This window comes from Aspergillus nidulans, chromosome VIII (assembly GCF_000011425.1).
Source record: "Aspergillus nidulans FGSC A4 chromosome VIII".
In the NCBI taxonomy this organism is placed as follows: domain Eukaryota; kingdom Fungi; phylum Ascomycota; class Eurotiomycetes; order Eurotiales; family Aspergillaceae; genus Aspergillus; species Aspergillus nidulans.
The window spans coordinates 3,079,556-3,105,744 of NC_066264.1; the positions used below are offsets into that span (position 1 = coordinate 3,079,556).

The 26,189-nt window shown below is 51.3% G+C and overlaps 8 protein-coding genes across 8 annotated transcripts, besides 1 other annotated feature; 5 read left to right on the forward strand and 3 right to left on the reverse strand.

The window, feature by feature from the left end:
- Positions 1-26,189: part of a sequence feature (contig 1.7 1..773302(-1)) that runs on past both edges of the window.
- ANIA_00571 (uncharacterized protein) lies at positions 232-1,281 on the forward strand (the record flags this gene model as incomplete). Its single annotated transcript, XM_653083.2, has 1 exon — positions 232-1,281. One exon carries the CDS (start codon positions 232-234, stop codon positions 1,021-1,023), a length of 792 nt encoding a protein of 263 aa, XP_658175.1. The 3' UTR covers positions 1,024-1,281.
- Positions 1,730-2,719, reverse strand: ANIA_00570 (60S ribosomal uL24 domain-containing protein). The gene is made up of 3 exons (XM_653082.2): positions 2,632-2,719; positions 2,359-2,471; positions 1,730-2,206 (listed from the first exon to the last, which is right to left on the reverse strand). Exons 1-3 carry the CDS (start codon positions 2,648-2,650, stop codon positions 1,934-1,936), a joined length of 405 nt encoding a protein of 134 aa, XP_658174.1. The 5' UTR covers positions 2,651-2,719; the 3' UTR covers positions 1,730-1,933.
- On the forward strand, positions 3,185-5,894 carry ANIA_00569 (putative C2H2 finger domain protein; the record flags this gene model as incomplete). Its single annotated transcript, XM_653081.1, has 2 exons — positions 3,185-5,510; positions 5,605-5,894. 2 exons carry the CDS (start codon positions 3,185-3,187, stop codon positions 5,892-5,894), a joined length of 2,616 nt encoding a protein of 871 aa, XP_658173.1.
- On the reverse strand, positions 6,575-6,842 carry ANIA_11275 (uncharacterized protein; the record flags this gene model as incomplete). The annotated part of the gene is made up of 2 exons (XM_050613367.1): positions 6,575-6,671; positions 6,763-6,842. The coding sequence occupies 2 exons, from the start codon at positions 6,840-6,842 to the stop codon at positions 6,575-6,577; spliced, it is 177 nt and encodes a 58-aa protein (XP_050469190.1).
- On the forward strand, positions 7,261-9,006 carry ANIA_00568 (Zn(II)2Cys6 transcription factor; the record flags this gene model as incomplete). Its single annotated transcript, XM_653080.1, has 1 exon — positions 7,261-9,006. The coding sequence occupies one exon, from the start codon at positions 7,261-7,263 to the stop codon at positions 9,004-9,006; it is 1,746 nt and encodes a 581-aa protein (XP_658172.1).
- On the forward strand, positions 10,876-13,291 carry ANIA_00567 (GMC family oxidoreductase; the record flags this gene model as incomplete). Its single annotated transcript, XM_653079.1, has 7 exons — positions 10,876-11,018; positions 11,079-11,232; positions 11,285-11,538; positions 11,586-11,629; positions 11,682-12,297; positions 12,365-12,711; positions 12,786-13,291. The coding sequence occupies 7 exons, from the start codon at positions 10,876-10,878 to the stop codon at positions 13,289-13,291; spliced, it is 2,064 nt and encodes a 687-aa protein (XP_658171.1).
- Positions 13,760-17,097, reverse strand: ANIA_00566 (protein trp2; the record flags this gene model as incomplete). The annotated part of the gene is made up of 2 exons (XM_653078.1): positions 13,760-16,791; positions 16,839-17,097. 2 exons carry the CDS (start codon positions 17,095-17,097, stop codon positions 13,760-13,762), a joined length of 3,291 nt encoding a protein of 1,096 aa, XP_658170.1.
- ANIA_00565 (bifunctional carbamoylphosphate synthetase/aspartate transcarbamylase) lies at positions 18,753-25,633 on the forward strand (the record flags this gene model as incomplete). The annotated part of the gene is made up of 2 exons (XM_653077.1): positions 18,753-19,470; positions 19,524-25,633. 2 exons carry the CDS (start codon positions 18,753-18,755, stop codon positions 25,631-25,633), a joined length of 6,828 nt encoding a protein of 2,275 aa, XP_658169.1.

Genomic DNA, 26,189 nt, shown 5'->3' on the forward strand with positions numbered 1-26,189 from the left:
CTTGGGGAAATGTTTGATAGCACGTGACAGACTGGGACTTGGCGTCACCAACGTCATGGCGTCGAGTTCAACCTCGAGAGCTGGTCATGTCAGACTTCTTCTTGTCTTTCCCAGAAAATTCGGCGGTTGGCTCTTGGTATTTTGGCTCTTGTATTACCAATAGTCGCATTAAAGCGTAAAATTCACTCATCATGGCTTCATCATCGAAGCCTTCGAGCTTCCTGCTCTAGTATGTCACCTCAGTGCACCCTCCCATGCTCGCGCCATTTCCACCTACATACAGAGACAACTTCAGCTAAGAACTACTCCAGCTCCTGCATCGCCCACCGCACCACCATCCTCGCCGAACATTCTGTTCCTGGTTCCTCCTCAACTGCCGCATCCTCGCTAGCCTCCATCATCCTCCCAAAGATCAGCCATGAGCAGTCTCAAAAGCTCACATACACCCACGAACGCCTCTTCGTGCACTACATATCCGACTCCCCCTCCGGTCCCGCCGACACCACAACCTCTGAACCGTCCTCCTACGCACCCCTAAGCTACATCGTTGTTGCAACGGCCGAACAAGGCCGACGCATCCCTTTTGCCTACCTCCTCGAAATGAAGCGCCGATTTCTGAGTACTTATCCGCCCTCCAACACTGATTTTGCCTCGTTACCCGCATACGGCTGTGCAGCGTTCAATAATGAGCTTCGGGGTTTGCTGCAAACGTTCAATACGGCGCCGCCGGCTGATTCGTTGGCCAGCGCGAAAAAGGAAATTGATAGTGTGAGAGACATTATGACAGAGAATATCGAAAGAGTGCTAGAGCGCGGGGAGAGGATCGATTTGCTAGTTGATAAGACGGATCGGTTAGGTGGGAGTGCGCATGATTTTAGGATGAGGAGTCGTGGGTTGCGGAGGAGAATGTGGTGGAAAAATGCGAAGCTTATGGTGCTTTTGGGAGTGGTGGTTGTGTTCCTCATCTATCTATTTGTTGGGATGGGGTGTGGCTTACCGGCTTGGGGAAGGTGTGTTGGCTGATAATGATCTAGGTTCGAAGTAAGGAACTGGCCATGATATACTAGTATACTTATTTGGTGGTGATTTCGGCCAGCCTTCTAGTGTGTGCGTTTGGGCAGATGGCGGCTTGGTTTCTTAAGCTTACGGCTTCTCTTCTCATGTCTTCCTGACAATTTTTATGATGATGATGATTCAAGGACACGTTATATCATTCTGTATCTACTGCTGACTTGCGGGCGCTCGATGACCGATTTACCATAATGCGCATGACAGTATTCTTAATTATCTTGTTTAAATTTGCTCACAAGTCAAATGTAGGGCCTTGTACCGAAGCAGGGACTGTATAAAACAAGAATATTTGTATTGCATGGCCATATATGTGCAATTGTGTCACTGGCAACTACATCCAATTTTACAGTTTACAGGAGTATGTATCTCACTCTCAAACCCGCAGCGTCCTTGCTATAGTGAGTAGCTCGGTGCGGGTCTGCAAGCGAGGCAGAGGTTATCTCTGGAAATCCAGAATCTGCAATTCCTTCTACGCCAACCGTATACCTCATCAATCATGGTAGGGGAATGATGAGGAGATAATTTGGCGAGTTTGGGGGGTTGGTGAAGGGGAAGGGAAGAAATCAATGGGCTGTATAGATGGCTTGATGAATCAGAAGAGGTTGCGATTGCTGCTGCGTCCGGGCGAGTCTGCGATCGCGAGAAAGGGGAAACTCTTCCTTTGACATCTTTGAATCGTTCGTTGTCATTCATAATGATGTGCGATAGAAGCCTGGCCTTGGTCTGGTCGTAGCAGGTATATTTCTTTTTTGATGTTGCTCATTTAAGAGAATCAAGATAAGATCAGATTCAGCAGGATCTCATTGTACTCCCACGCCATTCATCCATAGAAACACAAAATGCAAGTCCCAGTTCCAGTTCCTTACGCGGACTTGGCCTTGACGGCCTCACGACCCTTGCTGATGCGCTCCAGAATCTGCTCACGGTCCTTGTCGAGCTTGAGCTTGGTGATGACGACCTTGGAAGGGTGGATGGGGAGGGGAACGCTCTGGCCGTTGGACTTCTCGCGGACAACACGCTCGACGTGGACGCACCACTTCAGACGGTAGACGCTGGTGATCTTGCCCTCACGGCCCTTGTTGGTGCCGCGGACGATGGTAACCTCGTCGTCCTTGCGGATGGGGATGGAGCGGACCTGTTAGGTTGATATCCGTCAGCTCTGGTCCTCTTGCCATTGTTCCCAATTCCTCAAATCAATCTTCAGTCCACCCTTTTCTCAACCGCCCAAGATGCGCATGGGGAAGATCGTTGTAGAATGACTTGATGGATGGAAAGGACGGATCGTACATTGTGCTTCTCACGGAGTTCCTTGGACAGAGGCGCGCTCATGATAACACGGCGCACGCTGGAGGGGGCGTTGAAGTGCGCCTTGCGCGACTTCCGGCGCGAGGAGGAGATTGCTATTCGAAGAAAAAACATCAGCATTCATCCCGTAGCTTTGTTGGCGTGGAAGGGTGGTCTAATCGCCATTGCCGTCTTCGAAGAACAATCCCAACTCAATCAGAGGCGATCAGAAGCGTGGAAAACAAAACGAGCCGACGGAATTTCCGTAAGACATACCCTGGTTTGTGACGGCCATTTTTGCAGAGCCTCCTTTTGATATCTGACCGGACTCTGGAGAAAGGGTCGTGGTGTTGTCGTCGTTGTCGTCGAAGGACTTCTTTTTTCACTCGACTGGGCTCGATGTTAGCCGAAAATGTGGGCAGTGGAATGTGCGTCACATGACGTCCCGCTAAGGCTAGGGCTGGCGGCTGCAATTTAATTGGCTACGCTCTCTTAGTTGACCGCCTTCTCTATCTAGCAGTATGCTACTTTTCGGCGAGGCTGACTAACGGCGTGCCCAGATGGCCAGAAAAGATCATGGAGTCGCGTCGACGGTATCTGCGCAGCGCCGCAGGTCTAGAAATAGCGCCCACTCGCGGTCCGCAAGGGAAATGCAAGTGACAGGACCTTTGCAAAGGTCGGAATCGCGCGGCAGGAATCCTAATCTGCCCTTGCAACTGATATCAGCTTGTCGTTATGCGCAGATTTGCTAACCCCTCACTCCGCATTCGCAACGCCCAGCTCCCCTCGGCGTCGTTTGCTACCTCTATGAATGAGCGTCCCTCGCAATATGGCTGACAAGCATCTTACATGGATTGACTGGCCACACAACTATGCACAATATAAATCGGGGCAAACTGCCCCTCGCGTCGAGAAGAATTCGAACTGCAATTGGAGAAGCCCGTTCTATAATTTCTCAAATTCGAACCTACAAACATTACCGAACAGCAATGAAAATACCCAGTCTCATCACTACCCATCTGACCAGCAGACGGAGCCATACGTACAGCTAGAGGACGTTCTGTCGTACCCTTCATACAGGTGGGGGCCGTCACCACCTCGAGAATATCAAAGACAGACACCTTACGCTGAGAACTCCGAATTGCCCACTACTTCACTTTCACAGCCCTCTCCGAAGCGTGGAACTGGTCGCCAGCTGCTGAACACAATGCCGCAATCGCATTCGGAATCGGAAGCTGCGAACGCCGCCAACGATGCCTATTCCGGCCCCAATGCTAAAAGGCAGAGAGTTGAGGCACCTTTAATCATACAAGCTCCTTCTCAGACTTCACTAGAAGTGGCGTCGCCGGCTTACTCGCAAGTTCGAACACAGCCCGCCGTACGAAATACCCATTCTGGCACAGATTACAATACGCCCCAGACTCATAACCCTCTTACTTCAGAGTCTACTACTCAACCTGCTATGCAGCGCATGTCACAACTAGTCCAGCGGCCAGGCTCTCAATATCTTGCGCCGGGTGAAACGAGACCTACGACACAAGCGCAATCGCAAAGTTCTGAGTCTCCAGCGATCGCCAAACAACGCGTCTCCCAATACGCACTGCAGGAACACTCGAAAGCGGCGCCACTAGCTCTATCAAGCACTAGGCCTCGAACCATCGCGCAGCAGCTTTCGTGGCGCAATTCACCATGTGCCTCGCCGCAAACCGCATTCCAGGTTCTTCCCACCACTGTCGCGCCTTCAACCACGCAGTATACCGCACAACAACACCCTCAACCAGTCTCGCGGTCTGTTTCGCAACACTCTTCGCCAGATCAAAATCCTGCTCTTCTACAAATAGTCGCATTGTCGGACACTCAGCCTAAGCCGCCATATACCCGTTTACCGGAACTACTACCTCGAACCCTTACAAATATTCCACAGATTTCTCGGGCTGCAGCTCAGCGGAACCCCAAACAAGCATCAAAGCCTATCGTCAAGTCTACTGCACAACGAGTCTCGCTACACGCAGCACAAGCTACCCCCCAGTTTCCTTCTCAAAATACTTCACAACCCGGACCTTCTCTAACAGTGAAGACTGCCACAACATCAGCACAGCAGCACTTAGCCCAGAATCCATATAATCAAGAGGCCACGTCTACTCAACCAACACAACCTATATCCCAGCCCTTACCGGATATAGCACAAGAACCTCATTCTCAGCCTCTTGGTACTCGTGGAAAATTCGCAGCTTACACATTCCAAGCCGACGACCTTGCAGACAGGACGTTTTTGAGAAGCAGAACGGACATAGTGAGCCCCTTGAATGAGGCAGACGCCGCACAGAAAACCGCCTATAACCCCAAGACGATTGCCCGGGATATCCTCATCGCTGCTGGTCGTCATCCCACGGAGGCCCACTTAAATCATCATCTGGATTGTCTGCGCAGCATATTTACTCAAGTCGAAATGAACTCCGACCTCGCTACGTTCCGATGGGATCTAGTGGACCCTAGTGAGCCGTCACGTGAGATGAAAATCAAGTCTTCTACTCAAAGCAACCCCCTGCAAACCAACCAAACAACCGCCCCACATCCCGCAGCGCAAGTCGCGCTGCCCGTGAACAACACTTTCACTCCGCAGCAGTATCCAGCCCAAACGCAACACAATCCACCGCAGTCAAACTTGCAGCAAGTCCAGCCGCCTTCCCCACCTTCGCAACAGGCAGATCTTCAATATAAACCTCAACCGAAACAGGAAGTCCAACCGCAGGTCCAGCTCCAGAGACAGCAGTCGCTGCGCTCGCATGATCTCCAGCGGGGTTCCCAGACACCAAATACTGCGAACTCGATGGAAAAAAAACGTCGTGGACGGCCACCTGGAAGCACAAACAAACCCAAGGTTGTTGTAGCTTCAGCCGCGCCACCACAGCGTACTTCGTCGTATCCTGTATTTGCGTGTCGTTGGGGTAACTGCCAGTCAGAGCTTCACAACCTTGAGCTGCTCAAAAAGCATATCTTCAAGATCCATGTTTCCTATCAGATTACCTGTGGATGGAAAGGCTGCACATTTACGGGGACACTGCCGGCCGCGGAGCTGATGAATCACGTCAAGACAGAGCATCTTGATTCTCTTGCGTGGAAGCTAGGCGACGGGCCGGCTGTGCTTACAAGTGGTGAGAAAGCACCATGATTGCTCTTCAAGCACATTAAGCGAATACCTATTTGATACACATGATTTATTAACCTCTACCGTTTCATGAAATATAGTGGATTGGGATATCTCAGCGGTGCCATTGACCATTCCCGAATCATACCAGCCTGGAACCGAGGATACGCTAATCTTCCCTGCCGAGTACAACTCTATCCGCGCGTTTAATAGAGTCCATGGAAATAATTCGCAGCTGGAAAAAGCTCACGAGGTCTTCAAGGCAGTACAACGACTGAAAACACAGATCGGTGTTGGGCTGGATCCTGGGGGCTGTGAGCTAGCTACCCCTTTGCGCAATCAGAGGGTGAGCAATGACGAAGATGTCTATGAAGTACGACCAGCGTCTTGAATAGTTCTTTGCTTTGTACTATACCCTGCATTCTTCTTTGCGCAAGAAATGGTGTTGAGGTGTTATATTAGATGGAAATATTTTCGGAACATTTTTATGCTTCATTCTGTACATTAACTCACAGGATTGTTGGGGTTATCTAGGCCATGCGCTCAAAATCCCCTGTCGAATCGACACGATTCCATGAATGTTTGCTTTCAATCAATTGCCCCGGACAAATAGAATTCCAGATAAATACATAAAACAAGCCGTCAATGAACCAAGTTTATCGATCCTTTCCACCGCTCATCGCCGATGAGCCCCCCGCGGTCGCCGTAGCTGGTGTACGAGATTCTGTGGGATTTTTGGAGTTCTTGACTGGAGTCGCGGCGTCTTCGTCCTCTTTCGCGTTGACTTCTAAGAAGTGGTAGAGGACAATCATCATCATTGCGCAGGAGCCGAGAAAGACGGCAAGCCGGTGGAGATCGTTGTCGGTAATCATTCTGAGCTACGTGCTTGTTGTTTTAAGCGGTCTGCTGAGATCGGGGCCTGAAGGAAATGGCTGGGTGTTTAAAACTGATGCTCGTCGCTGTATGCCACGTTGATAGTTAGCCATGGGGATCTGAGAGGGGGAAGACGTGCGCTAAGGTTGCAAATGAATTTTTTACCTGACTGAGCACAAGGGAGCACTGCGGAAACAATCACAATATAAAGGGGATTTGATTGTACCAAAAGGCTTGGAGGTCAATTGTCGTCAACGCCGTGAGACAGTCCGTCCGAATCGGGTAGCACGAGGAGCTGTAGCACAAGGGTATAATTACATAATTAATCCACATTACTCCGGCATCATTTCAACAGCGGGGAGCTCCCTCCGACCACCCCAACTTACTTTGCAACCATCATACCCTCCATCGAATAGCCATCGAGAGTGTCGGCTGAAGGTTCCATTGCCGTTGCGCCTGGGCCCATTCAGGACCGTTGTCGTGTCCCTCATCAATCTTGTCTAACCTCAAGGTTAGTCGCATCCAAAGAGGATCGGAGACTGCTGCAACGGCCCGGTTACAAACCTGGCTGGTGACAAGCCTCCTGAGCAAGCCCGATTTACTCGCCGCTTAATACTGTTGTTCAGGTTTTCAATCCCTTCCCTTCCATCCTTTCTTTTTGGAATTGCTGGACACATCGATTAATTGCGGCTGTTGAAGCTTTTTGTTCTTGTGCCATCCCCGCATATCTGGTTCGGTTCCGCTTGTCACGGGTAGTTATCACACTCGTTTATTTCGGTATATAAGAGGGGCGATCGATCGGCCTTAGGCTTATGCCCCCTGCGTATATCACGATCTCTCTATCGCTACAAAATTCCGGCTAGAGACATTGAATCAGAGCCACGATGAACGAGCATTATTTGCCTGCAAAGGCTCTGACTCAACAACCGCGGGCCACGGGTCCGTCTCTTCTTGCTTGTCTTCTATGTCGCCATAAGCACCTCAAGTGTGATGGAGCCACGCCTGTGTGTAGCCGTTGTGCCGCCACAGGTGCAGAGTGCCAGTATACCCCGTCGCGGCGAGGATACAAGGGCCCCTCGAAGAAGCGGCGCGCCAATCCTTCCTCACCTGAGCAACTACCAGCCGATCTTGCACCATCTTTTGACCCTAATGTTGGGTTCTACAATGTGCCTGTGGATTGGAATGCTTTGAATCCTTATCCATATGTGCCTTCGGCCACCCTTCCTGCCTCAACCTCCTCGGGAAGTAGTCCCCAATTCACTGAACAACCTGGGGCTTCGCAGCAAGTGGTCACCAAGAACGCACCTCTGACCCCTGAATCGTCGTCATCACTTTCCAATGATGGATATCTTGTCGACATTTACTATCAGTTCTTCCACCCTTCGCACCCCATCTTGCCTCCGATCAAGACACTCTATCACAACCGTGTGCCACCTTACCTTGAGCAAGTCATCAAGTTTGTGGGATCTCATTTCACTCCCGCCGCGTCGAGTGAGACTTATCGACCCGGCATCATGACGACTGTTATGGAGCAGGAAGGAACGTTGGAGAAGATTCAAGCTCTTCTCCTACTCGCGATTGTGCTCCATTCGCGAAACGAACGGGATAAGGCCAAAGATTGCCTTATTACCGCAGTTGACCTGGCCTTTGAGCTCGGTCTTCATACTAGGGATTTCGCTACCACAATGGGCGGTGGTAATCCGCTTAGGGAGGAGTGCCTAAGACGTACATGGTGGGAATTGTTCATCATTGAGGCTATGTTGACAGCACTTGGACTTCAAAAAAGTCCTCGAACACATCATGTGCCCCTCGAAGTACCACTTCCCTGCGAGGAGCGGATATATCAGGACGGGATAGAGCCTCCGCCGCCACCCACGATCGCGCAGTTTGATGAGCGTGTCTTTGCCGACGAGGAGCGAGATTTCTCATCCTATACGTATCGAATCGAAGCGGCGCGTATCCTAGGACGTGTTGTGGCCATTCAAGACCTGGTTGAAGGCCAGCAGGACCAAGTGGAATCGATTGACGCCCGAATCACAAGCTTTTTTCATCACCTCCCTGAATCTAAAGCAGAGCTTTTGCGCCCCGACGGGACCGTTGACGAGATGATGTTCCAGGCGACAATGGTGGTGAATGGCACGGCGATTTACCTCCATTTCCCGCGTTCAGACTTGCTTTCATCGCCAGCCGTTGCGGCCGAAGTCATTTGCGGTCACCACGGGCCATGTTCCGTCCCGGCATTTTCACACCACTCCCACGCCATGAAAGCCCTTAAAGCAGCCAGCGAAATTTCCTCGCTAGCCTCCATCCGCATGCCTGTAGTTAAGCACACGCCGTTCTTCATCTGCTCGCTTGTTATGAGTTCGATTGTGCAACTTGCCGCCTGCTCAGTCAAAGCAGGGCAAATGCCAGATCCCAGCCGCGATCGCTTGGCGCTGACTATCGGAGTTTTCAAAACTCTGGCCAACACCTGGGCAATCTCGCAGTCGATTATGCGACAGATCAAGGCTGTCGCTCGGGATGTGATGGATATGGGCTTGCGGCCGACGATGGCCATGGATCAGATTGATTTGAATACGGTTCTTGATAACAATGGCCGATTTTGGCTCGCAGAGGCTCTTCCGAGGTAGAGCCATGGCCAACTTTCACCTACCTATTACCATACAGCATTTGCTTCTTTTCGGTCACTTTTTCATGATACCCGATACATAATGGCAATCAACTCCACCCAAAATCTTCTGTGTCTGCGCATTGGCCAACGCTGCGCACAAGTTTATCACCTTGGACAGAGCAGCCCTGAAGCCCACATAGACGGACGACAGGTTCTACCTTTCAAGATAGTTCGGATTGGAGACAATGCCCTCTCCGCACCTAGAAGACGCTTGAAAAGTCCAAATGCGTCTACCTAGCGCGAATAATGCAATGTTTTCTGTCAACCCAATCGAAACGAGAGGCGGGGCTCTGGATCATGCACCTGGACTGCATACATGCGAGTTTATCCACCACTGCCCGGTCGAGGGATGCATCCACCTGAATGCGTTGTACGGTCTATCACAAAGCGTCAAGAGGCTAGGAAGAGGATTACCCTGTATTTTTGGAGCTGAAAACTGACATTGGATGCAATTGACTGCTCGATTGGTTATGGTGCCGCTGATGGTCTTAGATGGGCCGCTTATGCAGAGGTACTTGGCTCTGTTCGCCCAGTGCCCGGCCGAATTGGTACGCTAGGGGACGCGTGGTCATAGCGAGCATGTACCTTTGGCTAGCTCTATCGTTGAGGCTAGGATCGATTGGATCTCCGGCCATCCCCAAGCTCGACCCCGCATTCAGCCGGGGATCCCGCCGTTTCCCCACCATTCCAAACACCGTTGATTCAGGGAGCAAGGCTAGACTTTCTTAATTGGAAAGGCCTGATTCATTAGTGAGTGTGTCCATTTATAAATGTGCTCTGCGCATGGAGATTGCCTGGGTCTCGGAATTATCTTTCTGTCTATGAGTGCTGCTGTCCTGTTACTTGGCCGTAATATATAGAAGAGTTCCACCTGGCTTCTGGTTATTATATGATGACACCGACTGGGGAAGCTGTCAGTAGCTGTCTTATCTGTGGGGTTCCGTCGTTTTACTCCCCTGTTCGAGAGGTAAAAATAACACTGCAATAAGCATAACCCCGCAAGCAGGATTTAGCCTACCGGCATTTCTCCACCTGTGTGGAGCGCAAGGCAGACGTACTTCGTCCATAGGACGGTAGACTCGAGATGGATAACTGACTTCTGTACAGAGTCAATTCCTCTGGGAGAATGGCACTCTCGTTTAGCTGATTCTGATGCCCTCTTTCGGTACGGGATTGTCACCAGTCTTCTGTACTGAGAAGAGAGAGTAGCCTCATATACACGATATACGGATCTGCCTCCCAACAACGATAGCCTAGCCTATTCTGATCGTTGTCTATGCACGCTTTACATTGCCAACGGATCACAGACGCACTTGCATCAAGCGGAGACAGATACTCTCTTGGCTCAGAATTGGAGACTCAACAGGAGTGAGGAGGTATATCTCCAAATGTCTTTCAGCGTCTTACATGGAATGAAATCCGCCTCTCACCAATCCCCTGGGCTTATCTCTTCGTATCAGGTCTGTCTCCGCATAATCCATGCCCGATTGCCATAACATCGCTGCTAAGACAGCGGCAGGGGAGCTTTCCCCTCCGGCACAAGGCGAGCTGTATGGACCTCTCCAGCTGGTTTAGGAGTGTGCAGAGAGCTCTCCGCTTTTCACGCTTCATCTGTTCTTCCCCGCGCGTGGGGTTAGATGAGATTGGGGTTAGTGAAGAGGGAGAGTGACAGATAGAAGAGCAAGCGGGGAAAGACGATGTTCATTCCAGGTCTATAAAGACCCAGCAAACCCCCGGCTGCAGAGTGCTTTCACTCTTCTATCTCTAAAGATCAGGTCTCCTGGCCAAGAGATATAATTGATCTTTCTGATCCTGGGTAATAGCAACAATGACTATCCCCGAAGAGGTCGATATCATCATCTGCGGCGGAGGCAGCTCGGGATGCGTCCCTGCCGGCCGTCTCGCCAACCTCGACCATAACCTGTCTGTGCTATTGATTGAGGCTGGCGAGAGTAATCTGAATAACCCATGGTAGGAGTGCTCTTCACTCGAGGCTCCGTGTGAAGATGAGCTCATTACTGACAAGCCCAGGGTCTACCGTCCCGGTATCTACCCCGTCAACATGAAGCTCGACTCCAAGACGGCCTCATTCTACTACTCCCGGCCATCTGAGCATCTGGACGGGCGTCAGGCTGTTGTTCCCTGCGCGAACATCTTGGGTGGTGGTAGCTCCATTAATTTCATGGTATTACCAGCCCATATTGCCCTAAATGATAGTGCCCCCGCTAACGTATCAGATGTACACCCGAGCTTCAGCCTCTGACTACGACGACTTCCAGGCCAAAGGCTGGACGACCGAGGAGCTGCTGCCTCTAATGAAAAAACATGAGACCTACCAGCGGGCCTGTAATAACCCAGAGATCCATGGCTTTGAGGGACCCATCAAGGTTTCATTCGGCAACTATACCTACCCGATAGCGCAGGACTTCCTGCGCGCCGCTGAGTCCCAGGGCATTCCTGTTACCGACGACCTCCAGGATCTGAAGACTGGGTATGTGATCTCATTACAGGTGCCGTACCATACTGATAGCATGATAGCCACGGAGCGGAGCACTGGCTGAAGTGGATCAACCGCGATACCGGTACGTCTGGTGTTAATTCCAATCTACCCTTTATCATACTAACACCAGTTAGGAAGACGCAGCGATGCAGCCCACGCCTATGTGCACAGCACGCGTGCCAAATACTCCAACTTGCATTTGCAATGCAACACCAAAGTCGACAAGGTCATCATCGAAGACGGCCGTGCCGTCGGAGTCGTCACCGTTCCAACCAAGCCCCTCGACGGCAAAGAGCCACCGCGTCGCATCTTCCGAGCGCGCAAGCAGATTATCGTCAGCGGCGGTACCCTTTCTTCACCCTTGATCCTGCAACGATCCGGAATTGGGGACTCGGAGAAGCTCCGCCGCGCGGGAGTCAAGCCCATCGTGCACCTGCCCGGCGTTGGCCGCAACTTCCAGGACCACTACCTTACGTTCTCCACATACAGAGCCAAGCCAGATGTCGAGACGTTTGATGACTTCCTTCGCGGAGACCCGAAGGTCCAGAAGAGAGTGTTCCAGGAGTGGAACATCAAAGGAACCGGACCGTTATCCACGAACGGTATCGAGGCTGGTGTGAAGATTCGACCAACTCAGAAAGAGCTCGAGGAGTTCAAGAAATGGCCGACCCCTGATTTTGTCGATGGCTGGGAGACATACTTTAAGAATAAGCCGGATAAGCCTGTTATGCACTACTCTGTTATTTCTGGGTATGCAGCCCTTCTTGCAGTTCCATTCTCATATTTCCTGCACTGCTAACAACGTACTCTGAAACAGCTGGTTCGGTGACCACATGCTCATGCCCCCCGGCAAGTTTTTCACTATGTTCCATTTCCTCGAGTATCCCTTCTCCCGGGGCAGCACACACATCACAAGCCCAGACCCCTACGCGGCCCCAGACTTCGACGCCGGCTTCATGAACGACAAGCGTGACATGGCCGCCATGGTCTGGGGGTACATCAAGTCGCGCGAGACAGCACGGCGCATGTCCTCGTATGCCGGCGAGGTGACAAGCATGCACCCGCACTTTGCGTACGATTCAAAGGCGCGCGCGGAGGACATGGATCTCGCGACGACGAAGGCATATGCGGGACCGAATCATCTTTCTGCGGGCATTCAGCACGGTACGCTTTATCTCCTTTCTTTTATTTCCCTCTCTCGGAGTCCGTGGGTATGCTAACGAATGCATCACCGGCAGGCTCCTGGTCTCACCCACTAACCCCCGGTAAACAACCCAGCCCAACAACCCTCAGCTCCAACCGATTCGAGGCCCGCAGCGAACTCGAGTATTCTAAAGAAGACATTGCACATATCGAGAAATGGGGTACGCAATCGTCCACTATTCCTTCTATTCCTCATACTAACATTGACGTCCCGGTTGTTCCAGTTCAACGCCACGTCGAAACAACCTGGCACTCTCTGGGCACATGCAGCATGGCCCCGCGCGAGGGAAACAACATTGCGCCCCACGGCGGCGTCGTCGACGAGCGGCTGAACGTGCATGGCGTTAAAGGACTGAAGGTCTGCGACTTGTCTATCTGCCCCGATAACGTGGGCTGCAATACATTTAGCACGGCGCTACTTATTGGAGAGAAATGCGCTGTCCTCACTGCTGAGGATCTAGGGTATAGTGGGGATGCACTGAAGATGGAGGTTCCAGAGTACCATGCTCCTGGAGAGTTTTTGAATCTTGCTAGGTTGTAGGGTCTTCCAGTGACCTTGATCATGTGTGGCGGAGTGCATTGCCATATTTAGCTAGCAGGGCTAGTTAGGTTTTTAAGTAGGTGGTAGCTTGTCAGATAGGTTGGTTTATTGTTATATGCATGTCAATAACTCCGTATCATGACTTGTTGAATGTGTTTATGATGTGAAAAAATTAGTTTCCAAAACAGCATTAGAGGGCTTGACTGAACCGGTGAGTGTTATAAATTGAGGGCCGGCCCTAGAGCATTCATTCATAGCTCTCATTAAAGTACAGCATATTATCTCGTGTAGCCACGATCAGCCTAGCAAGCAGTGCACAAACAGGAATTGTAGTCAGACAGCCGCCCAATGTATGCACAATCGTAAAGAACAATGTTGAAAGCAGGGAGTAGATAGTAAATGTTTTCCCTGCATAATCAACCAAAGAAAAGAAAAAGGTGGGGAAGGGGAAAGGCAATGCATTATACATCATTCGTACTCATTCATATCCGAACCGTTTCCAGCTAGCGTCGGCTCCGCTGTTCGAGTGCCATCACTCGTCTTACTCTTCCTTGATCCTAGAGCTTTCTTCTTCTCTGCTCGCCGCTTGTCTCGTTGGCTGGTGTGTTGCTCATCCAGCCGACTCTGGTTGCGGCTAGACCGGAGGTCTTTGACTTCTTTGATCACCTCGCGGAACCCTTCTTCAATGTTATTCATTCGGGCCAGAACGAGCTTGCTGAGAAGATCCTGGTTTCTGTTGGGGCTATCTCTGCGTCGAATGCCGCCTGTTGCGTACGCCATTTGGGTGGTGAAGCTTGATGGAACGCCCCCGACGAACCCGTTGGCGATTGCCTTACCGTCTCCCAGGTCTGAGCCCAGACCGGCGAGCGCAGATGCTTCGTGATGCCATGAGCTGTGGCCGAGATCGGGTCCGAGGATGTCCCCTTTGTTAGGTACAGACATTGGGTTCGACCTGAATATATTCGAATTGAGGGTTCTGCCAGTATCCAAGCTGTGTCTTCTTTCTAGTGTATTTCGATTGGTTGAGGCCACAGAGATTGAGTGGCTTGGTATGATTCTAGGTCGAACTAAAGGTGATGCCGGATCGGTTTCGTCATCGTGACTTGATGATACTGGATTATAGAGAATTGTGGCTCCAGATGGATGTCGTGAGTGGTGGCGGGAAAATCGGTTCGGACTGTTCTTGCGAGACCTGCGTTTAGCTGTAGACGGACGAGAGCTGTAGAATTTCGGGGTGGTTTTCCCCTGAACCAGACCACCACTCTGCCCGCGGCCAGACTCGTCATCGGAATCTCTGGAGTTTGACCTTTGCTCAGTCGAAGCGTTGTCGTTGCTGGTAAGCTCATTGTCGCCTTCAATATCTGTATGATGCGAGAACCGCCGTGCTCTGTCAGGCAGCAGGTTCCTCCCGTTACGCGGCGTGACAGGAGAGGAGATGGCCTGCGGTACATGATCGTCGAGGTTTGAGGCAATCGACTCTGTAAAGTCACGAAGACTGCGGGTTTGCCTCCGTCGAAAAGGAAAACGCCCTTTTGGCATTCGTTCCAGTCGGTCGACTTCATCGGAATCCTGCTCATCAGGTGGGTTGACTGGCCCGGAACCCATGCCTTGCATCCACTCGTTGACAAGGTTACTCTTTCTTTGAATGGCTCTTGCAGGGCTGCGGCTGGGTCTTCCGCTAAACGGTTGCCGAAACACCTCAGCGAGGGCCCGATCTTGCTGGAACGTGGCCACAGATGGTTCTCGAATCAGTCGTGAGACCCGCGTACTCAAAGCTCTAAATCTATGACGGCTATGGTTCCCTGTTGCAAATTGTACGGGGCGATCGATAAGGTCAGTGGCTTCAATCATTTGTGGGCTCAAGATCATCTTCTCGTATGCGCAGATGGTGAACAGTATAGGCATATGGGTGATCTTAATGATAGTGCGATTAAGCCGCACATATTGTCTGAACGGGATCATCCACCGGAGCGGAGTGATCAGCCAAGCGAAAATATTCGTTGGCGCCACATAGGAGAAAAGGGCGTCGGATTTGACCATTGAGATTGTGTTAACAGCAAACAAGAACTGGTGTTCCTGGTTGGCATTCTGCACAATCCTCATAAATGAATTTGTAAGAACTGTGATCAAAATGGTCATGATCACGAAATGACAGATGAATAAGAACATAGTCAGAATCACGCGCCCGAGGAAGCCGTATTCGTCCCAAAGCGTCCAAGCAGCCGGGGTGAAGCCCATCACCATCTGGAAGAGGGCGTATGCGACGGACGCTGGAGTTTCATCCTGGCCAATACTAAGACAAGCCACTAGAAACCCACTGCACGCAATAACGATCAGAACAAAAACTGCCACCAAATCAGAAGCCATTATTCGGAATGCAATAAGCAATTGAGAGAAATAGCGATAGTGATCAAGCACCGAAAATAGTCGCGGGAACAGAAGGACTGCGTTTGCAGCCAGAATATCGTACGCTCTTTCCGCAACTTCCTGCTTAGGAGCGTATGGCACAACAGCGCCGTATAGCCGCATGCAGTAGAAGCAGAACAGAAGAACCAGGATGCCAATGTCAAATATGTTCCAGAAGCTCATGAGGTAGAGGCTGAAGCCCTGCTCATTGAAATTGATCAGCTCGTCCAGCATAAATCCGGCGCTCCAGAACCAGAACAAAACTTCCAACAAAGTGATTCCTATGCTCCGTTGTTGTAATACGGCGAGGAATAGACCAAGAAGAACGGCAAAGGAACAGGTCGATAGAAACTGCCTGTAACGAGGGACCCTAAGACGGGAGAGCTTAAACGGCGAGGCATCACGTGGGTTGTAAAGCGTCACAGACCGGCGTAGACTTGATGCACCGGAGCCGAGATTTTTATCTGAGAACCTGTTGCCGCTAGAAGTGGCACCGTAGGATCCCGGTCTTTGTTCAAAGCGAGCCTGTGTGGATGCACGGTGAAGACTGTCTGCAGCCGAGTGGAAAACAATCGTACCAGCCCAGATAGCTTCCAACTGCTTGATAACCAGAGGATGTGCCAGGAAGCGTTTCGCCTGGGCACGGATAGCTACCTCAAGACATGAAATTCGGGCAGCACCAGGACGTGATTTACTTCCGGCTGCGGAAGGCCATCTGTCGCCGTCCGCCTTCTGACCCTGGAGAGGGTAAAAGTCGTAGGATAATGCATCAATCAGTTCGCGCGTAGTGTAGTCCCTGAGCAATTTGATCGCGAGAAGCTCGCTCACCATCGCCCGAGTTTGGTTGGTTCCGCTATTTCCCGGATTCAAGTGAACTTCCCGCTCGAATTGTAGACAGTTGGTCATCAGTGCATATAGAGTAGCCCTCGAAAAGTGGACTTCTTTTATTTTCTGCAGGATTGGCTTCACCAAGAACTGCGAGATCTGAGGAGACCGCAATTGCTCCCAAGTCAGATTGACATCGCACCGCGAAATGATCAAGGACCGAATCGAACGTGTGATATCAAAGACGGGCAGAATGTCTAGATCGGGATCTGATCAATAAAATAGGATAGAAGCAATGGCAGCATCAAGGACTTACCTAGGTGAGGTGCGGAGAATATGGGAAGTAGAGGCGTGGACTCGATGGGCGCGGCCTCGTCTTCCCCGTCAGCATCCTCATCTTCAACACTCTCCTCTTCAGCATCTTCAAAGCCAGCGCGGTGTTCACGAATTCCATTGTATCCCTCGTTTTCGTTCAGCAATGGCCATCGCGACTCGTCGGTAGCGTATCGCGACGCGAACTGTGAGCTTTGCGCGTACTCTCGTCGCTTTTTCGGACGAAGAAGAGAAGCGAGCATGGTTTAGTCTCCCCCGATGGACAAGCGGCGAGGCTAAGTCGAGAATTGTCAACGCATGGTCAAGGAATCGGCGGGGTTGAACGTCTTGGGTGAATTCGACAGAGACCTCGTTAAGGTTCGGGGAAAATAGGACGGTCGTCGGATTTGAGCCGGGACTGCTGATGATTGCCTGTTAAATAACGCACCGCAGGCGGCGCAGCTGGAATCAAGAAGGAGGAGGGGGCAAATCCCAAAAAGTTCGCAAGATGCAGCTGCAGGGCCGCTGAATTTCCTAGCTTGTGGCGGAATGACGCACGGGCATCATCTGAGCATTGTACATGACACTAAGATGGCCGCTTCTTTATTTCAACCGGAGCCGCCCAATGCGCGCGAAACTAATAATTCTGTAGATGGGCTCTTGTTATCGTAGAAAATGCTATAGATAAAACCTGGGGTATTCAACTGCCGAGATCTTGCCAACTGATCTCTTGAAGCTACTGTTCAGTAGTCTTTTTTGTGTTTTTTGTGTTTTTTCCCCTGTTGACTGTCCTTTGTTTACTCTGGAATCTGGATATATATATTTGGACACCGAATCGCAGCAACCATAAAAGATACCAAGGAACTGCTCCCGCTTTCCCGTAGTCCAGGCACAAAATATATAGAAGGATATATACGTGAAAAAATCTATGAAAATATATTCAAGGAATCATGGAATATAATAATGTAGACTGAATTAATCAATAAAATTTTTTTATATTGCACCTTCGTCAGATTGTTCCGTATTCCCTACCCTGTACATAGAGAACCGGTGTGCTGGGAAAGTCTGGGCTAGACCGAGCGGAATGCAAGGCTTGAATCCGACGCCAAGACTGAAAATCAACCAGCACGCGAGCTTGCAAGCAGATCATGCTGTTGAGGCCTTTCTTCAAGGTTGCTTTTCACCGCCTGCTGAATCTAGTCAAAGCCATGTGATTGGTCGGGTAAGCTTGCCTGAATCCAAGTTGCAAAATTGGACCTCAACCTTTGTCCACGATCCACGCTTTTCCCACTCCGTCTGAGACGTGGTCTGACCTTTTCCGACCTCGGAGCCTGGAAGACGGTTTGGAAGCCATTTTGAAAACGAAGTGGAAAGTCTCAGCAGACTGTCGAATGTAGTTTTGAAAATTAAGAACTGGGTAGTAATTGTGTAGTGAAGTTCTATGTGTATTACGAGACGGACGGTGAAAGCTGCGTTGAGCACCCAAAAGACCGGCAAGCTATGACGCATCACCTTTTAATAGAAGCTTGACTGGCCCTAAAAGCCCTCATCAGAGGCAAAATTATGTAATTTCGTTCACAACAGGGCCCAGAAATCGGAGAAGAGTTTTCCACACGCGGCCAAACTCACCAGAGTCGGTGAATTGACCGTCCAATTGGAGAGCTCCGTCCGCCCGCATCCTCAAATTTTTTATTCTGCCATTCCAGCATTTCTCGCTCGTCTGAGTCCCCCTCTCTTCTTCCTATATTCCTCCCCGTGCTGAAGCAGCAAACAAAACCCCCCTCTCTTTGTCCTCCATTGTCGCTCAAGGAGAGTTTTGGAGGCTGCTGATGCTACGGTAGAGTGAGTACCTACCGAACTGTCCTCGAGAGGACCAATTTTCCCCTCATAACCCCCACCGCACACGACTATCGAGAATATGCCTGAGACCGTCGGCCACGAGGAGCCGGCTCTTCCTTCGAGCCCTCAGGCTGGAGGAGCCGTTGCCTACAACGCGATCAGCAAGGAATTGCAACCGCTTCCCCCAACGGAGACTGCCAATGGCGGCATTATTCCTCCTGCATCTTCAAGGATCGAGGGTAGCACAGGGCGACTGTGTGCGCTCGAGCTTGAGGATGGTACAGTCTACCAGGGCTACAACTTTGGTGCTGAGAAGAGTGTGGCAGGAGAACTGGTTTTCCAGACCGGTATGGTGGGATACCCAGAGTCCATCACGGATCCCTCCTACCGTGGCCAGATCCTTGTCATCACCTTCCCTCTTGTCGGCAACTATGGTGTTCCCTCGCGGGAGACCATGGATGAGCTGCTGAAGACATTACCGAAGCACTTTGAGTCGACCGAGATTCACATTGCAGCTCTGGTCGTTGCGACATATGCCGGAGAGAACTACTCTCACTTCCTTGCCGAGTCATCACTGGGCCAGTGGCTCAAGGAGCAAGGTGTCCCGGCCATTCACGGGGTTGACACCCGTGCCCTCACCAAGCGGATCCGCCAGAAGGGTAGCATGCTTGGTCGCTTGCTGCTCCACAAGGCCGATGTTGCTGAAACCGATGCAGCTCTGGCCCAGGATACCTGGAAATCATCCTTTGAACAGATTGACTGGGTCGACCCCAACACCAAGAACCTCGTCAGCGAGGGTGAGCTGCCTTCTATACCTGCTTGCTGATGATTTCTAACATGTTCTTGCTAGTCTCTATCCGGGAGCCGAAACTCTTTTCCCCTCCTGAGAACGTTGCTTTGAAGCACCCCTCTAGCCGCCCTATTCGTGTTCTTTGCCTGGACGTCGGCCTGAAGTTCAACCAGCTGCGTTGCTTGGTCGCTCGCGGCGTCGAGGTTCTCGTCGTTCCCTGGGACTATGATTTCCCCACACTTGCTGGCAAGGACTACGATGGTCTTTTCGTTTCGAACGGTCCCGGTGACCCTGCCACCATGACTACAACAGTCAACAACTTGGCGAAGACTATGCAGGAGGCGAGGACTCCTATCTTTGGTATTTGTCTTGGACACCAATTGATTGCTCGCTCTGTTGGCGCTCAGACGTTGAAGATGAAGTTCGGTAACCGTGGTCACAACATCCCTTGCACGAGCTTGGTGACTGGAAAGTGTCACATTACCTCTCAGAACCACGGTTATGCCGTCGATTCTTCCACTCTTCCAAGTGACTGGCAAGAGCTCTTCGTCAACGCGAACGATGGTAGCAATGAGGGTATCAGGCACGTCAGCCGACCTTACTTCAGTGTCCAATTCCACCCTGAAAGCACACCCGGTCCCAGGGATACTGAGTACCTCTTTGACGTTTTTATCAACGCTATCAAAGACACCATCGCCTCGCCAGAGGCCCTTCAGAAGCCTGTCAACTTCCCAGGCGGCGCTGTGGCCGAAAATATCAAGGCCTCTCCCCGGGTCTCAGTCAAGAAGGTTCTTATTCTGGGAAGTGGTGGCTTGAGCATTGGTCAAGCCGGTGAATTCGATTACTCTGGAAGTCAGGCCATCAAGGCCCTGAAGGAGGAAGGTATCTACACAATTCTGATCAACCCTAACATCGCTACCATCCAGACCTCCAAGGGTTTGGCGGATAAGGTGTATTTCCTGCCCGTCAATGCCGATTTCGTGCGAAAGGTCATCAAACACGAAAGGCCCGACGCCATCTACGTTACCTTTGGTGGCCAGACTGCCCTTCAGGTCGGTATCCAGCTCAAGGATGAGTTCGAGTCGCTCGGTGTCAAGGTGCTTGGTACGCCGATTGACACTATCATCACCACCGAAGATCGTGAGCTCTTCGCGCGTAGTATGGACTCTATTGGCGAGAAGTGCGCCAAGTCAGCCTCTGCGTCCAGTCTGGAGGAGGCTCTACAAGTGGTCGAATCCATTGGCTTCCCCGTCATCGTTCGAGCTGCCTACGCGCTTGGTGGTCTTGGAAGTGGTTTCGCTGATAACTTGGATGAACTGAAAGACCTGTGTGCCAAGGCTTTCGCAGCCAGTCCCCAAGTCCTGATCGAGAGGAGTATGAAGGGCTGGAAGGAAATCGAATACGAGGTCGTCCGTGATGCCAGGGACAACTGTATCACTGTCTGTAACATGGAGAATTTTGACCCGCTCGGTATTCATACCGGTGACTCCATCGTTGTCGCCCCATCTCAGACTCTATCTGACGAGGACTACAATATGCTGCGCACAACGGCCGTTAACGTCATCCGTCATCTTGGTGTTGTCGGAGAATGCAATATTCAATACGCCCTCAACCCCTACTCGAAGGAATACTGCATTATCGAGGTCAATGCTCGTCTCTCTCGATCTTCTGCGCTCGCTTCCAAGGCTACCGGATACCCTCTTGCCTTCATTGCTGCTAAGCTTGGATTGAACATCCCGCTCAATGAAATCAAGAACTCTGTCACCAAGGTTACCTGTGCCTGCTTCGAACCCTCCCTCGATTACTGTGTTGTGAAGATCCCTCGCTGGGATTTGAAGAAGTTTACCCGCGTCTCCACACAGCTCGGTTCCTCCATGAAGAGTGTTGGTGAGGTTATGGCCATTGGCAGAACTTTCGAAGAAGCAATTCAGAAAGCCATTCGGTCTGTGGACTTCCACAACCTTGGGTTCAACGAGACCAACGCCCTCATGTCTATCAAGACTGAGTTGCAAACTCCTTCCGACCAGCGTCTTTTCGCCATCGCAAACGCTATGGCCGCTGGCTACAGCGTCGATGACATCTGGAAGCTCACCAACATTGACAAGTGGTTCCTCACTAGACTCAAGGGTCTTAGTGACTTTGGCAAGCTCATGACCAATTACAATGCTAGCACCGTAACGGCACCTCTTCTTCGTCAGGCTAAGCAGCTTGGTTTCTCTGACCGCCAACTTGCAAAGTTCTTGAGCTCCAACGAGTTGGCTATCAGACGGTTGCGTGTGGAGGCTGGCATCATTCCAATTGTCAAGCAGATCGATACAGTCGCTGCCGAGTTCCCTTCGGTGACCAATTATCTGTATCTCACTTACAACGCTTCCGAACATGATGTTAGGTTTGACGACAATGGTATTATGGTACTGGGTTCTGGTGTCTACCGTATCGGATCTTCAGTCGAGTTCGATTGGTGCTCTGTGAGGACAATTCGAACTCTCCGTGAGCAGGGACACAAGACTGTCATGGTTAACTACAACCCTGAGACTGTTAGTACCGACTACGACGAGGCTGATCGCTTGTATTTCGAGAATATCAATCTGGAAACGGTGCTCGATATTTACCAGCTGGAGTCCTCCAGCGGTGTGATCATGTCCATGGGTGGTCAGACTCCTAACAATATCGCTCTTCCGTTGCACCGCCTCAATGTTCGTATTCTTGGTACTTCGCCTGAAATGATTGACGGAGCCGAGAACCGTTACAAGTTCTCCCGCATGCTTGACCGTATTGGCGTCGACCAACCTGCTTGGAAGGAGCTCACCAGCATCGAAGAGGCCCGTGAGTTCTGTGACAAGGTCGGCTACCCCGTGCTTGTTCGGCCTTCATATGTGTTGTCAGGTGCGGCCATGAACACTGTCTACTCTGAACATGATCTTGCCAGCTATCTCAACCAAGCTGCGGACGTCTCCCGTGAACATCCTGTTGTCATCACCAAGTATATTGAAAATGCCAAGGAGATCGAGATGGATGCAGTCGCTCGTAATGGTGTCATGGTTGGCCATTTCATCTCCGAGCACGTGGAAAACGCTGGTGTCCACTCTGGTGACGCGACTCTGATCCTGCCACCCCAGGACTTGGACCCTGAGACCGTTCGACGAATTGAAGAAGCCACCCGCAAGATTGGGAACGCTCTGAACGTGACTGGACCCTTCAACATTCAATTCATTGCCAAGGACAATGATATCAAGGTTATCGAATGCAATGTCCGAGCCTCTCGTTCTTTCCCGTTCGTGTCTAAGGTTATGGGTGTTGACCTTATTGAGATGGCGACTAAGGCAATGATTGGTGCTCCTTTCGCTGAGTATCCCCCGGTCACCATTCCCAAGGACTACGTTGGTGTGAAGGTTCCACAATTCTCATTCTCTCGACTTGCTGGAGCCGACCCTGTCTTGGGCGTGGAGATGGCGTCCACCGGAGAGGTCGCTTCGTTCGGTCGTGACAAGTACGAGGCCTACCTGAAGGCACTCCTGTCCACTGGATTCAAGCTTCCGAAGCGCAACATCCTGCTCTCCATTGGTTCCTACAAGGAAAAGATGGAGATGCTGCCTTCAATCATCAAGTTGCGTGATGTCGGTTTCGAGCTGTTTGCAACCTCTGGTACTGCGGATTTCTTGAAGGAGAACGGTGTTCCGGTGAAGTACTTGGAGATTCTGCCTGGTGAGGATGAGGATATCAAGTCCGAGTACTCCCTCACTCAGCATCTGGCAAACAACCTCATCGATCTCTATATCAACTTGCCGTCTAGCAACCGGTTCCGACGACCCGCCAACTACATGAGCAAGGGTTACCGCACCCGTCGTATGGCTGTAGACTACCAGACGCCGTTGGTGACCAATGTCAAGAACGCGAAGATTTTGATCGAGGCTATTGCTCGCCACTACGCACTCAATGTGCAGACTATCGACTATCAGACCAGCCACCGGTCGATTATCCTCCCTGGTCTAATTAACGTTGGCGCTTTCGTCCCTGGCCTTGGAAGTGCAGACTCCAAGGATTTTGAGGCTGTGACCAAGGCTTCTATCGCAGCTGGTTTCAGCATGATCCGGGTGATGCCAGTTGGCGTCGACTCCTCCATCACGGATGCTCGCACCCTGAAACTTGTCCAGCAGAACGCCGGCAAGGCCTCTTTCTGCGATTACAACTTCTCGGTTGTCGCAACTTCCTCCAACTCTGCTGAAGTTGGACAGTTGACTGGCGAGGTTGGCTCTTTGTTCATCCCATTCAACCATCTTTCTGGAAACATCAGCAAGGTTGCCGCTGTTACCAGCCACTTTGGCGCATGGCCTTCGAGCAAGCCTATCATTACAGATGCTAAGTCGACGGATCTCGCGTCGGTCTTGCTTCTGGCAAGCCTCCACAGCCGCAACATCCACGTTATGAGCGTCACGTCTAAGGAGGATATTGGGCTGATCGCCCTTAGCAAGGAGAAGGGTCTCAAGGTCACTTGTGATGTTTCCATCTACTGCCTTTTCCTGTCTCGGGATGATTACCCTGAGGCTGCATTCTTGCCGACGGCAGAAGATCAGAAGGCTTTGTGGGAGCACCTCAGCACGATCGATATCTTCTCAATTGGCAGCATTCCTTACCAGCTTGCTGGCGAGAAGGGATCTCCGGCCGCCGGTATCGCTGAGGCTCTGCCTCTGCTGTTCACTGCTGTCTCCGAAGGCCGCCTGACTGTTGAGGACATCATTGCTCGTCTGTACGAGAACCCCAAGAAGATTTTTGAGCTGCACGACCAGTCGGACAGCTCGGTTGAGGTCGAGATCGATCGTCCTTATCTGTTCCAGAGCGCGCAGGCCTGGTCGCCGTTCAGTGGCAAGAGCGTCAAGGGCCTTGTTCAGCGTGTCATCTTCCAAGGGAAGACGTCTTGTCTTGACAGCGAAATCACTCCTGATGCTCCTAAAGGCTCGGATATGTCTGGTCACAGGATTGTGCCTGCATCTCCATCCCTCAAGGCGATGTCTCCACGGGTTGATGGTGCTCTAGACCGTAGGCAGTCCATCTCCATTGCCGGCACTCCTGCACGGTTGGGACGCAAGCCTGTGGATCACTTCCCTGCCGCCACTGGAGCCGAACTTGGTCCGCCCCTGTACACCCCTGTGCCTCGGGCCTCTTCGCCGTTGCTACAGATGCTTTCTCGGTCCCCCTTTAAACAAAAGCACGTGCTCTCTGTCAACCAATTCAACAGAGCTGACCTTCACCTGCTTTTCACCGTGGCACAAGAAATGCGACTCGGCGTTCAGCGCGAGGGCGTCCTGGACATCCTGAAGGGCCGTCTCCTGTGCACTCTCTTCTACGAGCCTTCCACCAGGACTTCCGCCTCGTTTGACGCTGCGATGCAGAGACTTGGAGGACGAACGATCGCCATCTCAACTGAGCACTCATCTACCAAGAAGGGCGAGACTCTGCAGGACACCCTCCGTACACTCGGCTGCTACGGAGATGCCGTTGTCTTGCGCCACCCAGAGCCCAGCAGCACCGAGGTTGCTGCCAAGTTCTCTCCCGTTCCTGTCATTAACGGTGGAAACGGCAGTGTTGAGCACCCCACTCAGGCGTTCCTTGACCTTTTCACCATCCGTGAGGAACTTGGAACTGTTGGCGGTCTGACCATCACCTTCACCGGCGACTTGAAGTACGGCCGTCCTGTCCACTCGCTCATCAAGTTGCTCCAATTCTACGATGTCCGCGTTCAACTCGTTGCGCCCAAGGATCTGTCCTTGCCTGCGGACATCCGCCAGCAACTGCTCGCAACCGGTCAGCTGCTCACGGAGTCTGAGGAGCTGACTCCTGAAATCGTCGCCCGCTCTGACGTTCTGTACTCCACTCGTGTGCAGAAGGAGCGCTTCGCCGACCTTGAGCAGTATGAACGCCTCAAGAACAGTTTCATCATCGACAACGCTCTCCTCAAGCACGCCAAGAGCCATATGGTCGTGATGCACCCTCTGCCTAGGAATGCCGAAGTTTCTGAAGAGGTTGACTTCGACCAGCGGGCAGCCTACTTCCGACAGGTGAGTCTCCAATCCCGTGGCCCTAGTAGTGAGTTCGACATGCTAATGTGGATGCAGATGAGATACGGTCTTTACTGCCGGATGGCCTTGCTTGCACTGATCATGGCGCCTTAGACGTATGCCTTGGGCGACTCTTATCTATGTTTCTATAGATTCAGCGAGCAATTCCTGTTTTCTCCGCGGCGACGACTGTATTTGTTATGTTTTTTTTTGCTTGGTCGATGCTATGTCCAAAAGTTATGCAGAGTTATATACCTTGTAGCACTGGCGAGGCAGATATAGGCCCGTCAGGTAGATTAGATGAATCTCCCTTTATGAACTCGATGACTCCCGTCATGTTTATGGTTATGTTATGTGTGATGTATATGTGGTATCTGTATTTGGTGTCATGTGTGGTTTATGTGTGGCGTATGTATGGTGTTCTGCGTGTTGTGTATGGTTTGGGTGTTTTGTTTTCGTTTCGTGTTTTTTTTTTTCTTCCTTTTTTTCTTTTTCTTTTTCTTTTTTTTTTTTTACCCTTTCCTTTTTTTCTATTCTGGTTTGCATTTGAGCGCGGGATATCTGGGGTTGGGAATATTGGACTGAATTTGGGTCGGGATCTTGCACTGGGACATGGACTGCTTTTGGTGTTGAAGCGCATTTGGCAATAGATGGGATAGACTGGGTTTGG